Source organism: Drosophila novamexicana, unplaced genomic scaffold (genome assembly GCF_003285875.2).
Source record: "Drosophila novamexicana strain 15010-1031.04,08,12 unplaced genomic scaffold, DnovRS2.1 tig00001692-arrow-arrow-pilon, whole genome shotgun sequence".
NCBI lineage: Eukaryota > Metazoa > Arthropoda > Insecta > Diptera > Drosophilidae > Drosophila > Drosophila novamexicana.
This window is the reverse complement of record NW_020824877.1, coordinates 115,565-131,037: the sequence shown is the minus strand read 5'-3', so window position 1 is coordinate 131,037 and position 15,473 is coordinate 115,565. Positions and strand designations below refer to the sequence as shown.

Genomic DNA, 15,473 nt, shown 5'->3' with positions numbered 1-15,473 from the left:
CTTACGTGTCTGCGCGTCGGACTGCCAAAAGAGAGGTCGCCGGTTCGAATAGCAAATTTAAATTTTAATAATTCTCAATTGAATTTAAAACAAACCCTTTTCATTTATATAAGAAAAGAGAGCTGTTTTAAAATAATTTAAGCAAAAACTATTTTCATTTGTGCAATCAAGACAAGACAATCTAAATTAATTAGGGCGAATGCAAAGACGTGTGTGTTGGCAATTGGAGCGGCTTTGTCTGAAGTTGGCGCGAATTACACAAACAATTTCGGACTTGCATTGTTAAGCGTACAACATTTTAACAGCAATACTTGGGCTAATTTCATCAGATCTTACAATATGATAATGAATATGAACTGTTGGACCAGAGAAATATTTGATTAGGTATATTACGGCCTATGAATATATGGACATATTAATATAATACCAAAAGGTATATAAAGAACATAATTTTAAAGCCAAACCAAAAAAAAAAAAATACTACAAGTCAGGCTCAGGGCGTAGATAAGACAGCTTCAGTAGAATTTTACCCAGCTATTAAGCTTGTTTTTGCACTATTTAAATCTTTTGTATTGTATTTGGATTTGATTGTTTTGATGTTTTAAGTTTTTTTTTTGTGTATAGATCAGTAAACTCTGCCGCCGTGGTCCATTGCATCGAACTGTATTGGAGACGGCGATCGATTATTGGGTCAGGCACATGAACAGCTATCTTTGAGTGTGGCCAAACAAAAAGATTTCATTCTGAGCACAGCACAACACGAACAAAAAATAAATAAGTTGGTCAACATTGGCACAACAAGAAATATATAAAAAAAAAACTGTAGAATTGGGAATTTGTGGAGACGCGCGCCGCGTGATGCCGTTAACGAACATTTGTGGCAACTGAAAACTGGGCAGACTGGTCAAAAGAGGCGGCTGGCGAGTTGCCAAGCGACTGACCATTTCACTCGCAGCCGAGCAGAACACCAGAGCACGGCGAGAGAGAATGAGAGAGAGAGCGAGAGAGGGAGAGCGCGACTGGAAGTGAGTGAAAACTGCAGCGGGGCCAAGCGGAGCGTTAAGCTTAAGAGCAGAGTTGCCTACAAAATGAAGCTGAATTCCAGGTGAAAAATAGCTGAAAAAAAAAACTAAAGCAACCGTTATTTGGATACTAATTGGCTTTAAAAAGAGCCGATTTACACAGACATTTTACTGTTTTCGGCTGCTAAGCTCTTAATGTAGTCAAATTCAGCTAGAAAAAGGCTAAATTGGCAACACAGCTTAAGAGCAGAAACATAGCCAGACAAATTGAGTGGTAAATAAGAGTTGATTCGCATAAATATTATAATGTTTTTGGCTGCTCAAGTCTTAAGGTGGCCAAATTTGGCTAGAAAATAGCTAAATTGGCAGCACTGCCTAAGAGAAGCAACACCCAGAAACGAGTAGCGCACCAACAAAGTAGTTTTTCAACCCACCTGTGAGTGTATTTGTATGTGTGTGTGTGTGTGTGTGTGTGTGTGGCTAACTGTTTCGTTCGGCCCAGCTCTCGGGCAGGTTCGGGTTTTGAGCCAAGTTTGGCATTCGACCAGTTTTCACGCATAAAACTGAATTAAATTAAAATAACTTAAGAGATGCATTCAAAGAAAAGCAGAAAAGCAGAAAAAGCTGCCAACTGATAAATGAATGCGCCGCAATGCATGAATGCGAATATGAATGCGAATGCGAATGCGAATGTGAATGTGAATGTGAATCGCAGTCGAGTTGTGCCGAAACGAGTATCACTTGCTGGACAGCTCGTCTAACACGTATATGGTCACACTGACAGACTGAGACCCACTGAGCTTGAACCATGCGTGCAACTATGCGACTGCATTGCCAAACAGCAAGAAGCGCGGAAGGGTGCGGTGCGAAGTTGGCAGAGAAAATAAAAATAGACAGCGATTCGTAAAAGGATTCATGAGGCAGAAGCTTTGCTATGAAGGTCACGAGTAAAACTAAGCCTTAAAAGCTTTCGGAGATAATGTATAAGCTGCGCCAGAAGAGACTTTGCATTAAAAGTAGAACTCATTGAAGGGCGCAAAAGTTGGCTGAGAAATTAAAAAGAGACAGCGATTCGTAAAAGGCTTCAAGGCATGAGCTTTGCTATGAAGATCACGAACACAGCTTAGCTTTAAAAGCTTTCGGAGTTAATGTAAAAGCTGTACGAGAAAAGACTTCAAATTTAAGGTAGCACTCGTTGAAGGGGGAAAAAGTTGGCAGAAAAAATATATAAGCAAGTAAGTCGAGAGCTCCCGACTAGGGGATACCCTGAAATACCTGATACCCTGATTAATTTGTTTGAATGCCAATTGATGGTAGGGATCCATACGCATTCAAAAAGGTATAACATTTTAAAATCAGACATTATTTACCCGAGATATTAAAAAAAATCATCGAAGAAGTTTCGATTTTCGCACCGACCTCGATTTTGAAAAAAAAACGTGATGATTTGGAGTTATGTCGTTTTGGAACGTCATATCTCCGCGCGGAGTTATGTCGTTTTGGAACGTCATATCTCCGCGCGGAGTTATGTCGTTTTGGAACGTCATATCTCCGCGCGGAGTTATGTCGTTTTGGAACGTCATATCTCCGCGCGGAGTTATGTCGTTTTGGAACGTCATATCTCCGCGCGTTTTGTAACGTCATATCTCCGCCTGGAGTTATGTCGTTTTGGAATGCGTTCTAGCATTATAATCCAGATTAATGCTTATTGATAAAGTTAGCTTTAAGCTTATACAAAGTAGCTTTATCTTTAAGCTTAATTCAGCTGATACAAAATACTTTGAACAATGGATTCAAGCTTTGCTTTCATGTAAAGCTTAATTCAATAAATAGCGATATCTTAGCTCTCCCGTATTCAGAAGCGCCCATTGGCTAAGTGACCTTTAAGCTGATAAATGAAATAACTGAGAACTGGATTAAAGCTTTTACTTTTTCTTAAAGCTTAATTCAATTAATGGCGATAGTCTAAAGCTCTCACATATTCAAAAGCGCCCACACGCAAATGATGATAACCGTTTAATAGAAATCAGACTCGGGAAGCATGCGAAACGAAGAGAATAAATAAATGGAGAGAAAGAGAAACTTAAAGAGAAGTAAAACGATAAAAGGCAGATTATTGAGTACCCTGTTAAGCCCCCCTTTGGTAAACTGAGGTCAAGTGTGAACTGTGAACTGTAAACTGTGGAATGTGGATATGGGTGGTTGTGACTCACCTTGCGGTACTCCTGGACAAAGGCGGTGATCATCGTTTGGATGGCGGCGGCGCGTGTGGCATGTAGCGCCAGATGCTTGCCGTTGCGCAGATTGAGCTGGAGGGCGGCGGGCCGAGGCAGGGTGACGGCGTTCTGGATTTCGGCAAAGGATATGGCCTGGACAACGATCAGATAGTCGGCGTCGCGCCGTGCCAAATAGAGGCCGCTATGGGAGACGCCCATGATGGAGACATCCGGATAGAGCGGAGCGCCCTGTACCGCAAACAGACGGGCAAAGTACAGAGGCCAGTCACGGGCCATGTCCACCAGATGACGTTTGACCAAAGCGCGCACCTGCTGCCCGCGGGCAGCCAACGTATCCACGCTGACGCCATGGCCATGGAGCATATTCAGTGCGGCATTCTTCTCCTGCGGCGTGATGCGCAGACATGGCGTCACACCGAACACATCGCTGAGCACCTGGGCGAAGAGCAGATCCAGCGCCACGGGCGGACCAATGGGCTCGTGCGGCTGGAACACCTCCTTGCGTACGCGCAGCTTCCATGGCACCCGATTGTAGGTGAGGCAGGCGCTCGAACCGACGGCGCTGGCGCCCGTCGCAGCCGCCGAGCTGCTCGTCACGGCGGCTGCCGTTGCCGCCACCGACGACGCGGATGTGGGCGTAACGGGCGGCGGTACCGGTGCCGGCACCACTACGGCCGACATGCTCGAGTCCAGCAGATCCTCACGCATACCCGCCGAGCTGGCGGAGCTCTTGCGCTTGCGCTCGTGCTCATATTTCTGGGCCATGTGCGTGCGGAACGTGGCAGGCGTGGAGGCCAGCGCATCTCGATCCCGTTCACGTTCCCGATCCCGCTCTCGATCTCTTTCTCGTTCCCTTTCACGTTCCCTTTCTCGTTCCCTTTCTCGTTCCCTATCTCTTTCCCTTTCGCGGCTCAGCTTGCTGCCTGTGGTGTCCATGCTGGCCTGTATGACGCGCGGCGGCGCCGGCTGGTAGACCTTGTGGCTCTCCTTCTCGCGCTCCACCTGGCGCAGCTCGTAGAGACGCTCACGTTCGCGTTCGCGCTTCTCGCGCTCCTTCTCGCTGCCGCTGCCCGAGGCGGGGCCCTCGACCTCGGCGCGATCCCACACCGATTCCGAGTAATCCTCCCGATCCCGCGAACGACTACGACTGCGTGAGCGCTCCCGTTCCGTTTGCAGCTCCTGCTCCCAGGCGGCAGCGGCGGCCAGGTGCTGCTCCTGCTGGTGGTGCAGCGAATGCTGCTGCTGTTGCTGCTGCTGGAGATGGTGTTGATGGTGCAGCGACTGCTGCTGCTGTTGCTGGAGATGGTGCATCTGACGCACTGCACCAAAGGTGTCGCGCTCTTGGCGCTGTATAAAGGCCGGCACGTGCTCCTTGCGATAGTCCGGCTCTGGCTCTTCGGCATCGGGTGATCCGTGCTGCTGCTGCTGCGCCGGTGGACTCTGTGGCGCTGGCGGCGGTGCGGGCGGCGCCATGCTGGGCGGCCGTATAGGCGGCGGCGGCGCCGGCACATTGGGCGCCGGCGGCAGCAACACGCCCGGCCAGGCGCTGCCAGTTGGCGCCGGCGGCGGCGATAATTTGCCCTCCATGCGCTCGATCTGGGTGCGAACTGTGGCACCGTGCGACTCGACTGCCGGCGCATTGGCGCTGGCAAAGAGCCCGCCCAGCTGCTGCTGTAGCATCAGCTTGCGCGTATCCTCCAGCTTGGCAGGCGCACGCTGCTCCGACTTGTTGGATACGGTGGAGCGCACCGAATGCCCGGCGGTCACCTGCTCGAGACGTTGGCGCATCTCCGAGCTGAGCTTCAGCTTGCCGACGCTGCCCGGCGGCGGTCGATCGGCGCCAATTTCGAAGCTCTTCTTAGCCAGCTTTGTGGCCGTTATTGTGGTCGTTGTCGTGGTCGTCGTCTGCTGCTGCTGCTGCTGCTGGAACTGGAGCTGTGCCGCATCCTGTACATCCCGGCCGGCGCCGCCATTTGTCTCCAGGCGCATGCTGCTGCGCATGAGCTGCATCACGGGCGGCGTCGGACTCTTGCAGGACTCAATCTCGAACTCCTCCCACTCGATGGCCGCAGCGGCGCTGCCGGCGCTGTGCTGCGCCTGCGGCGTCGTCTTGCGCTGCTGCTGGCGCAGCTTGAAGGCGAAGAAGTCCTCCTCCGTTTGGAACTGCGGCTCGCCCTGCGGCGGCGGCCAGCGCCATTTGCCAATGCGCACTGTCTTGGCCCGGCCGTACGGATCCAGGAAGTGGCGCGTCTCCGATGGATCCTTGCTCTCCAGCGGTGGCGGCATCGGCGGCGGCGGCGGCGGAGCCGGTGGCTGCATGCCAGACGCTGCCTCCAGCACCAAAGAGCTGCTCCTCGTCGTTGTCATCATGGTAGTCGTCTTCAAGCGCAGCGGCGACTGAGCCGGCGGCGGCGAGATGCTGCCAATAATAGCAGCCGGCGGTGAACCGCTGCCATTGCTGCCGTTTCCATTGTTATTGTTGTTGTTGGCGCTGGCCTGCTGGCTGAGCAGGGTTTGCAGTGCCTGGTTCTGGGCGAGTAGCTGCTGCTGTATCTGTAGATTCTGTGCCATGGCCGACTGGAGGAAGGCGCGCTGCACCTGCTGCTGGTAAAGAGCGGCTGGCGCGGCATCCGACTCGCCGCCGGGCAGCTGGATGAGCTGATGCAGCAGCGGATCGGCGGCAGCGGCGCCGGCTTGGCTGTGCTCCGTGCTGCCGCCGCCCTTGATGCAGACGACCAGTTGCTGATGCGAGCCGAGCGTATCGAGTGCCTCGTCCAAAGGCAACAGTTCACCCACAAACTGATCCAGATTCTCAGCTTGAACAACTCTTTGGGCGCCTCCTCGTATGCTGGCGGCCAGGGAACGCGCATCGGAGAGCTCGTCCAGTGAGCCATCTAGCACGGGGCTAAATAAATCGTCCAGGAACTGATCCACGTCGGAGGCCTGCGAGGGCACGCGCACGCGCCGCACATGGGAGGCCAGTGAGGGCGCCTCGCTGGTGTCCGACATGGCCGAGGAGCGTGTCGCATATTCCGACTTGTCCATATTGTATTTACTCGAGTGCGCGGAGCCGTGCGAGGCGGCATGCGAACGCCGTCCGGCATGCTGCGACTTCTGATAGCGCGGCGCCGACTCCTTGCCCATCGGCGCCAGCCGCTCCGCCGAATGATAGCGATCGTTCAGTCTACTCTCGGACAGACCCAAGGCGAGCGTGTGCAGCGGCGACTCCTGCGAATCGCTGTCGGGCAACGGTAATTGCTGGCTGCCCATGTCTCCAGCGAGCAGATCGTCCAGCGACTTGGAACGCGACTTGGACTGCGCTCCGGGCAGCAGATGCGGCGTGATGGGCTCCTCAGTGCGTTCGAAGTAGCGCTCGTTCAACGCTGAGCTGCGCGACAGCAGCTCCCGACTGCTGCGTCGTTGCGGCTGTGCCGGCTCCGGCTCTAAATCCCGCTCCCTCTCTCGCTCCCTTTCTCTCTCTCGCTTGCTGGCGGCAGCTGCGTTTGTGGGTGGCGCTGGCGGGGGCACGCCCGGCCGCTTGACAGCCTCGGGCAGGCTGGTGCGCGTAAACTTGGCACCGGAGCGCAGCAGATCGCTGCGCGGCGCCGGAAAGGCGGGGCACAATTCCTTCTCGGCAATCAGATCCATGACATAATCCAGACCGCAGCTGTCCGTCAGCTGCTGGCCATCGTCCAGCACCAAGGTCCAGCCGCGACTGGCCACGCCCAGCGTAGAGACAGCCAAAGCGGCCGCCTCCTCGCAACTGGTCCACGAATCCACAGCCACTGTCTGGCTGGCCTCATCAGGCAGCGTCAGCGGCAGGGCCATATCGCAGCCACGCGCCCAGGCGCGCCACTCCAGCCAGGCGGGCACAAAGCTGCGGCACGAAGCGGCGGCGCCCGACGAGCTGCTCTGCTGGCGCAGCAGCTGGCGCTGCAACAAATGCCGCGTGGCCGGCGCCGGCGCCTCGTCCGTGACAAACTTGAGCAGATACTTGCTGAAAGCCGGACTCGGCTGGAAGCAGCACAGGCACTGGCCCAGCAGCTGCCAGAGGCGCGTGGCCAGCGCCGGTTCGGCGCCGTGCAGCTGATTGCACAGCTGGACAAGAATTTCGTCGCGCAGGCCGCGCGAGCTGAGCGCCTTGTGTACAATATAGTCGGATAGCAGCTTCTCCTTGGCGCCCTCGCCCTCCAGCGCCTTATCGTTGCTCCAGCGCAGAATGAGCTTGAAGACGGCCAGCGCATCCTGAAAGTCCTGATCGCGCGAAGCGGCGCGTGTCAGCAGAGGCGCCGTTATGGGTTCACGACGCGGCTGCAGCCGCAGCCCGTTGCAATAGACGCTGCTAAATTTGCCAAAGCTGAATTGGGCCAGATCCGGTGGCAGCTGAGCGCTGGCAGCGGGCGGACCGGGCACCGTACCCAGCACCTTGACCAGATGACGATCGCTGTGTGGCGGCTGCCAGCCCTGCAGCTTCGAGTAGATGAACGCCAGCTCGGCGGGTATGTCCAGATAGCTGAGCTGGCTGCGCTCCAGCACCGCCTGTTTGGCCTCGCGTGCCTCGCGAGCCCGCTGCGCTGCCTCGCGTGCCTCCTGGCGCCGGCGATGATCGGAGCGCAGCTGCTGCACACGCCGTCGCGCCAGCTTGCCGCGCCACAGCCGCTGGGCGGTGCGCACACCGCGACGCAGCTGCTCGTAACGCTGCTGCTGCCGTTGGCCGCGCCAGCGTGCCTGCAACCGTGTGGCCGCCGTCTGGCGTCGGGCCAGCTGGCGGCGGACGAGCATGCCGCGCACATGCCGCTGTATATGGACGGCAGCCTGGCGCAGACGTTCCGTGCGTCCGCTCTCGAGTGCGCGATGCAGTGCCTCGCGCAGAAAGACGCGCGTGGCGCCCAGCTGATAGTCGGGTCCCTCGACGCCCGTGCGCGGCATTGCCTCCAGCAGCAGGCGGCACAGTTCGCGATAGGGTGTGCCCCGTGCCAGCGGCGCGCTCAACAAATGCCGATAGCGCTCGACGAAATGCTGGAAGCGCAAACGCACCGGATAGCCGCGTTGGCGTATCTGTATGGTATCCAGCATGCCCAGATAGCGTAGCTGCTGCAGCACACAGGGCATGTCCATGCGCAGCGGCTGCTTCTCCTGATTGGGCTTGATGCAGCGCACAAACCACGGATGACAGCGGCCCATCGACTGCAACAGCTGCTGCAGTGAGTCCGCAAAGCGTGCGGCCACCGTCGGTGTGCGCGGCTTCATGGTGACAAAGCGTCCGTTGCTGCCCTTGGGCAGGGTCTTGCCGGCGTCGCGTTGGGCGCGCAGCTGTTTGGTCAACTCGCTGACCAGTGGCAGCCGGCTGGTGGCCAGCAGTTCGAGCACATCGCTGCGCAGCGCATCGCGATTCTTATCCAGAAAGCCATCCACACAATACCACACCTGACCGGCATAATGGGTCACACCGAACTCCTGGGCGCCAATGCGCGGCCGCGCATATAGCTCGCTGAGCGCATGATTATAGTGGCACTTCTCGAGGAAACTCAGATCGGTGGCACGCGGAAAATTGGACTCGTCGTCGAGCAGATGGCAAATGCCGACCGGTTTCTTGGCCAGCAGATGGATCACTGGCAGATTGTCGTCCCAGGCGAGGGGCGTCCACTCGAGGCGTTCGCGCGCATACTCGGCCTGCTCGAGCTTGAAGACATGCTTGTTGAAGTACAGCTGCAGGTTCTCATTGGCATAGTTGATGCACAGCTGCTCGAAGCTGTTCTCGGCCAGATCCTCGAAGCCAAAGATGTCCAGTATGCTGATGCGATGGGCATCATGGGTGCCGCCCTTCTGCACAATCGAATTGATGCGCGAGACGAGCCAATTGAAGAGGCCCGCATACAGGGCCTTGGCGAAGGCATCGCGGGCATCCAGCGCCTGGTCAATGCCGAGCGGCGTGTGCAGGCGTTCGGCGCGTGCCTCGGTCGTCCGGCTGGTCAGAGCACGATGCATGCCCTCGGCGCTGATGTGCAGCAAATGGGCGGCCCATTTGATTTCGGCATCGGAGCCGATCTCGACGCCCTCCTGGCCGTGACGCAGCTGCCGACGATGGAAGTAGACGTTGCCCAGATGCAGCACAGCCGCCAGCACACGGACAATGCCCTCGCGTTCGCCCTCGGTAACGCCGAGCACCTGCATGGCACTGAGCAGGGAGGCCCAGTCGACCCGACCACTGGCACAGTCGGTGGCGCCCTGATTCAGATAGAAGTACTTGTCCGCCTCGAGCAGACCGTATTTGGCGCGCTCCGATTCGCTGAGGCCGCCGAGCATCTCATAGAAGACATGATAGTTGCGCTCGCCGGGCGCCTGGGTGACAATGCGCGACTTCTCCAGCAGATATTGGGTTATCTTGGCGCCGACAATGGCGCCGCTCTTGAAGTACACCTCCAGATACTTGCCGAACCGGGAGCTGTTGTCGTTGCGTGCGGTCCGTGCATTGCCGAACGCCTCGAGCAGCGGCGCCGCCTCCAATATTTGCTCCGTGATGACAGCCGAGGCGCTGCCGCCGCCGGGCACCACCGCCGCCAGATATTGCATGACAAGCTTCGTGGACTCCGTCTTGCCGGAGCCCGATTCGCCCGATATGACGACCACCTGGGGCGAGGGCAGGGCGGCATGCGCCGCCGCTCCAATGGCAAACAGATGCGGTGGCAGGGCACCCAGCGGACGGCCCGCGTACTGCTTGGCCACCTCCAGGCCGTAGGCGTCGGGAAACATCTTGTAGGGATTGACCGCGATCAGTATGCTGCCCGCGAACGTATAGATGAGACCCTTGTCGTAGCGCAATCGCAAATTCCATAGCAGCGACGCCTCGTGCAGATCGTCCAGCAGGGTCATGTCCTCCACTCCGCTGCTGCCCAGATCCTGACGCGCTCGCAGGCTGCCCTCGCCCGGCTGCAGGGCAAACGTTTGTGCCTGTCATTCAAAAGAGATTCAATTAGTTAAGTTCAAGCTGTTGGTTCAAATTGTGTTCGGATTGCGGGCCTAAGAGACGTCAACCTATCTTAACAAAGGAAGGAAACCTTTTGCTAACTCATCAACCCATCACGGGCATTAGGGAAGAGAATGTTCAGTCTTCTAAAGAGTACGGATCATTCCATTCGAAGGAGTTGTCTGCCTTCTGTAGCTAACCTGATGTCTAAAGCGCCGACCAAGAAGTTAGTCAAAAAAAACACACTCAATAGAAGCCAGCTTCAGTACCATCTTCCATATTTTCCATAGAAGAAGTCTACCCTAACTGGTCTTTCAGCTTGAATTATATTTGGATAAGTCCGGCTGAAGATAAATGCTGAGAGTAAGATCCAATCGATTTTTATGAGAATATCGAATTGAGAACCGGACAAGTCGACAATTTGTGACAGGGATTAATTGGATTTGCGGTTTGGCTTGGCTCACATGGCGGGCTATCACATCGCTGCAGAGCGTCGAGAGCCGCTTGACCACCTGAGGATAGCGGCACTTGAGGCGACGCTGGCGACGCAGCAGCAGCTGCTGCTGTTGCTGTGGCGACTGCTGGGCAAAGATTTCGTCCAGATCCTCGAGACTAGCCGGACGCTGGCGGCGCAGCACGTGCGGCGATAGCAGAGCCAGCGATGGCGACTGCGCCGGACTGGGCGTCACTGAGCCGCAGCCGCTGCCCCGCTGCCACGGCTCCAGATGGAAGCGTACGATCCGCATCTAACGGTACTAGTTGAGCACCAAGAACCGAGATTCGATGCAAGAAAAACCGGACGTTAACCAAAAACAACAATGGCGCCGGAGACGTTATTGGCCGCCGTCTCGAATGCAACTGAAAGGAGTCAAGCGGAGCTGGGCCAATAGCCGCCACATTGCCACAGTTTTCCCCCAGTATGCGTTTTCCCCTGCCTCCCCCCCCCCCCCCTTGTCGCCTCTGCTCAAGCGCCTAAACGTTTTCTTAAGGCAATCGATTGAAACACGTTTCTGTTTCTATTTCGACCGAAAGTGGGGGTAGCACGCGGCCCAAAGATGACACTCCTCCCGGCAGACGGGTAGCCAGTTTTGGAGAACGAGAGAACAACGGGTAACGGCCAGACAAGACTTGCGCAAGAGAAACCTGTCGCATGGCTTTGACTTTGATCTCGCGCTGCCCGATCTTTGTGATCTCAATTCAATTAAGAGAAGAACAACTCTCTCTCTGACTGTCGAGAGAGCGCCACTTTCTCCGAGCCAAGCCAGAAACAGTTCAAGTTGTATTCTTTGTCTTTCAAATCCGCTGCAGCAACGCGTGCAGCGTATCGATTATTATTGCCCGAAATTAATCTACTAATCAAAATTAAAGTCCCAAGCTAACTCTTGACCTTTAATCCAATCAAATAAACATTTACCAACTTATCTTCTAAGTATAGATAGCTGAAAGAGCTGTATACTCTAAGTCGGGACATTTATCGAATATTCGATTAGCTAAAAGGCGTTATTCTCGAATTATCGATTGCATTAAAAGCTACTCGACAAGCTTTGCATAAAGTATTTCAGGTTTAAGGTAATTGTATTTGACTTGAATGATAGCTTTCTAATTATATCTTAAAATTATTCGATTAATCGATTGATTGAAAAGCTTGCCTTTAGTAGCTTCTTTTATCGAAATATCGATTGCATTATAAACTATCGGATAAGCGGGGTTTACAAAGTTTTGAGGTTGTATTTCACCTGAATGAATATCGATTATCGCAAGATGCAGCTAAGACCAAACGTAATTACTTTAGTGTAAACACAATTAAGTTCTTTTAAGGCTCACAGGCGCTTTTAAAGCTCCTCTCGCACATCTAATTACTTCAATGTAAACACAATTAAGCTGTCTCAAAGCTTTCAGGCGCTTTCAAAGCTTCTCTCGCACAGCTAATTGCCGGTCAGGCTTACGCAGGGGGCCTGCCCCAGTTCATGTTACCCAACTGAAACGTTTTTTTCTTCTGGCTAACTGGCCAACAATTGGTCAGACGATGCGACGATTAAATTGAACAGGATACACAGAATACTGGTTGCGAGCAGTGTACACCATTTCAGCTTTTTTCTGGCTAAATTTAGCTACAGGCAGAGGTCAGCAGCCAGAAACTGCTGACATTTGCAAGTGCCTGCCAACTATGGCTAGTTTTTAAATGGATTTCAGCTATTCTTTTTAGCTTTTTAACATTAACATTTGCTGCCCAATGCGGTCTATTAGCTGATGCACCAATTCAGCAACAGCTGGCAACACTGGCGACAAGTAGAAGCATGCGAGCCAGTTTGGGTATTTGTATTCTTGATTTCTTAGCTGGCGCTTAGGGGGCAACAACTGCAACTGAAACTGGCAACTGACAACTGGCAACTGGCAGCGGCAACGGCATCGGTAACTGTTACCAGTTATTAGCCAAAGCCTCGGGCCGAGCGACTCTTGCTGCTGTTGACTGGCAGGCTTAATTGCAAAGGAAAAAGGAAACGGAGTCGAGCAGAAGTCGCTGCCGGCGCTGGGCAATTAGAGAGCCGGCGACTGCCAGAGATCGGTGCAGCATACAAAACACTTCCGTTGCAGCACAAAATTGGCCAACAGTTGCCTGCCAAGTGGCCCAACTACCCAAGTGGCCAGTTGCCAGTGGCATGCGATGAATGCCAAGTGCTGCCAACTGCCAAAAACAAAAGCGATTTGCCCAGTTGCCGCATTGTCATCTATTTCTTTTCGCTGACAGGTGAAAATAGTGAAAAGCTGTCATAAAAAAGCTGTTGGCTAAAGCGGCCCTTGACAAGTGCCAAAACAGAAGGTATGCTCAACCAAGAGACACCCTGTGTTGATGACTGTGCTTTACTCTTTCCCTTAGCTTTCCACTATCCAACATTTATTTTAGTCTATTAGTCTTTAAATATTTTCGTGTAGTTTTCTTAGGTCCGCAATCGAAACACTGACTGCCAAAAGTTAGTGCCAAAAACCAAGATTTACTCGACCAGCAGATTCCCTGCTTTTATGTGCCTTTCGCTTTCCCTTAGCTTTCAACTATCCAACATATATTCTTAGGTCCACAATCGAAACACTGACTGCCAGAAGTTAACACTCACCTTGCCCTTGATCATGGCCTGAACGACAATCACTTGCGCTGCGCGATGCACCTCCTGAATCTCACCGGGTATGGGATGACCCACGCCCGGATCGAACCAAACCAGATCCCCTTCGGCCCAGTCCATTGCGTCCAACTTGGCTCTTACCCGACCGTATGCGTTCAGTTGATCAGCTCCAACTTTTCCAACCAACTATTTGCAATTATTAATAATTTGTCTTTCTTCTCCAAGCGCTGAGCGGGAGCAAGTACTGGGGAATTGTGGGGCTGGCTTCAACTTCAAGCTGCCGGCTGATGCATTGCTGTAAATAAAAATAAATTAGAAAAAAAAAAACATTTGATTAGTCAAGACATTGATTCACACAGAAAAAAGCTGAGCCACAAAAAAAAAAAAAAAAAAAAACATCAGACCATAAAAAATGCACGTAATTATTTCGCCTCTCTATAAAATAAAAAGTCGCTGCCTTTGGCTTATCAAAAACCTCGCTCGCCTCCCTACACCCCACACACACACACACACACAGGTGATTGTCATTGTCACTCGCAGGTGTATTTGTGTATTTGTGTGTGTGCTTGTGTGTTTGTGTGTGAGACAGGAGACAAAGTTGTCAACGTTTAGGAGGGGGGGGCTTGCGGGCCGCGGTGCTGACGGCTGAAGGCCGTGCACTGCCTGCGCTCATTGAATGAAAGTAAGTTTTTTTTTTCTTTTCTCTTCACTTTGCTTTCCAGCTTATTATTACAATTATTATTTATATTTTTTTTGTTGTTGTTTTTTTTTCTGTTTTTCTTCTTTAGAAATGCAATTAAACGCAACGGCAAAGTTCATACGTTTTGACAGCAACAATTGTTTAGCCAAAAGGTCAGACGATTAAGGTTGCATCTGGTTATGTATAAATGGGCATTCCAGATCCAGTCAAAACCTGTAGAGGCGCGAAAGAAGAGCTACCTTTAATAATGCTCTAATGCCCATATCTAAGAAGCACAGGGAAAAAGGTTAACGCCGAGCATGTTTCAGATAGCTCGACTTGGCTTTTCATACTGATCAAGAATATACTTATATACTTTATGGGCTGGTAGGTTTTTGTTGTCCTTTGTGTGCCTTACACATTTCGCGACACAATTAGAATAGCCTCTGCAAGAAGTAAGAGTGCTCGACTAGTAGATACCCTGCATCCACGTCTACCATCAGCATATGTAAGATACTCAATTTGTTTACACTATTCCATGTCAAATTAAAACCAACGAGATTTGCTCGAAAAACAGAATTTCGATATCGATTTTTATCGATCGCTTGGCAACTCGGCAGGTTATCGATTAGACTAGAAGATACCCTATAAGCAGCGACAAGTTGCCATTAGAAATATTCGTTTTTTGTGCTGAAATCGATCTGATCTCTACCAAGCGAATGAATAAGGGACGAATATTCTAGCTCCTTTGTTTAAAGTGCGATAATTATACAAGTTTTGGAACTCAAATAAGGCATATTTAGGTTATCATATGCTTGAACGCAAGTCTCTTGTGATTCTTTTGCAATTTTGTGGGCATATTTTTGTTCTGTGTATACTATGCGAGAAAGAGCTCAGATGCCTCTCTCTAATTGGCCTAGAGTCCTGCTGTGAGTTTCTGTGGTAGCATCCTATCTCTGGAAGAGGAATCAGAGAACCAAGCTCTGATGCTCCTTGAACTCTAGAACTAGAAATTTCCAAAGAGCTGTCAGCTAGTTGCCTGCATGAAAGGGTCGTCTACACAGACAAGTCTTTACAAAATGCGACTGTACCCTGACATTCGACATTGATTGTACTTGAAGAAAGACCAAATAGCTATTCACAACAACACTTGCTCCGCAAGGAGGACACATCTGGGCTAAGAGTTTGTGCCCGCAGTTTAGAGCAGCACATCAGAGGCAGCAGACTGAGCCTTCAATTATATTAGTTATATTATAATACTATTACCTATTTTCTTGTATTATATTAGTTTGAGGAAATCCCCGAATTTACATATTGATGAAGCTCAAGACAAATCTGTTTGTCAATGCCGCTTCTAGAGATAACTTTCCACACAGTTTTTTATTTTTAGAATTCGCTTTCACCTTCAGTTCGTTTCAGAATTGAGCATTTGGCCCAGATGCAAAAAAA

The 15,473-nt window shown here is 52.2% G+C and overlaps 1 protein-coding gene across 1 annotated transcript in view; it reads right to left on the bottom strand.

Annotated features, from left to right (window-relative positions):
- Positions 1–15,473, bottom strand: part of LOC115768178 (unconventional myosin-XV) — a 33,964-nt gene that overhangs the window by 10,208 nt on the left and 8,283 nt on the right. Inside the window, exons 2-3 of the mRNA XM_030712684.1 lie at positions 13,340–13,640; positions 3,236–10,210 (exon numbers count right to left, since the gene is read on the bottom strand). Of these exons, the coding sequence (XP_030568544.1) occupies positions 3,236–10,210; positions 13,340–13,465 (7,101 nt within the window). The 5' untranslated portion in view covers positions 13,466–13,640. The remainder of the gene's footprint in view (positions 1–3,235; positions 10,211–13,339; positions 13,641–15,473) is intronic.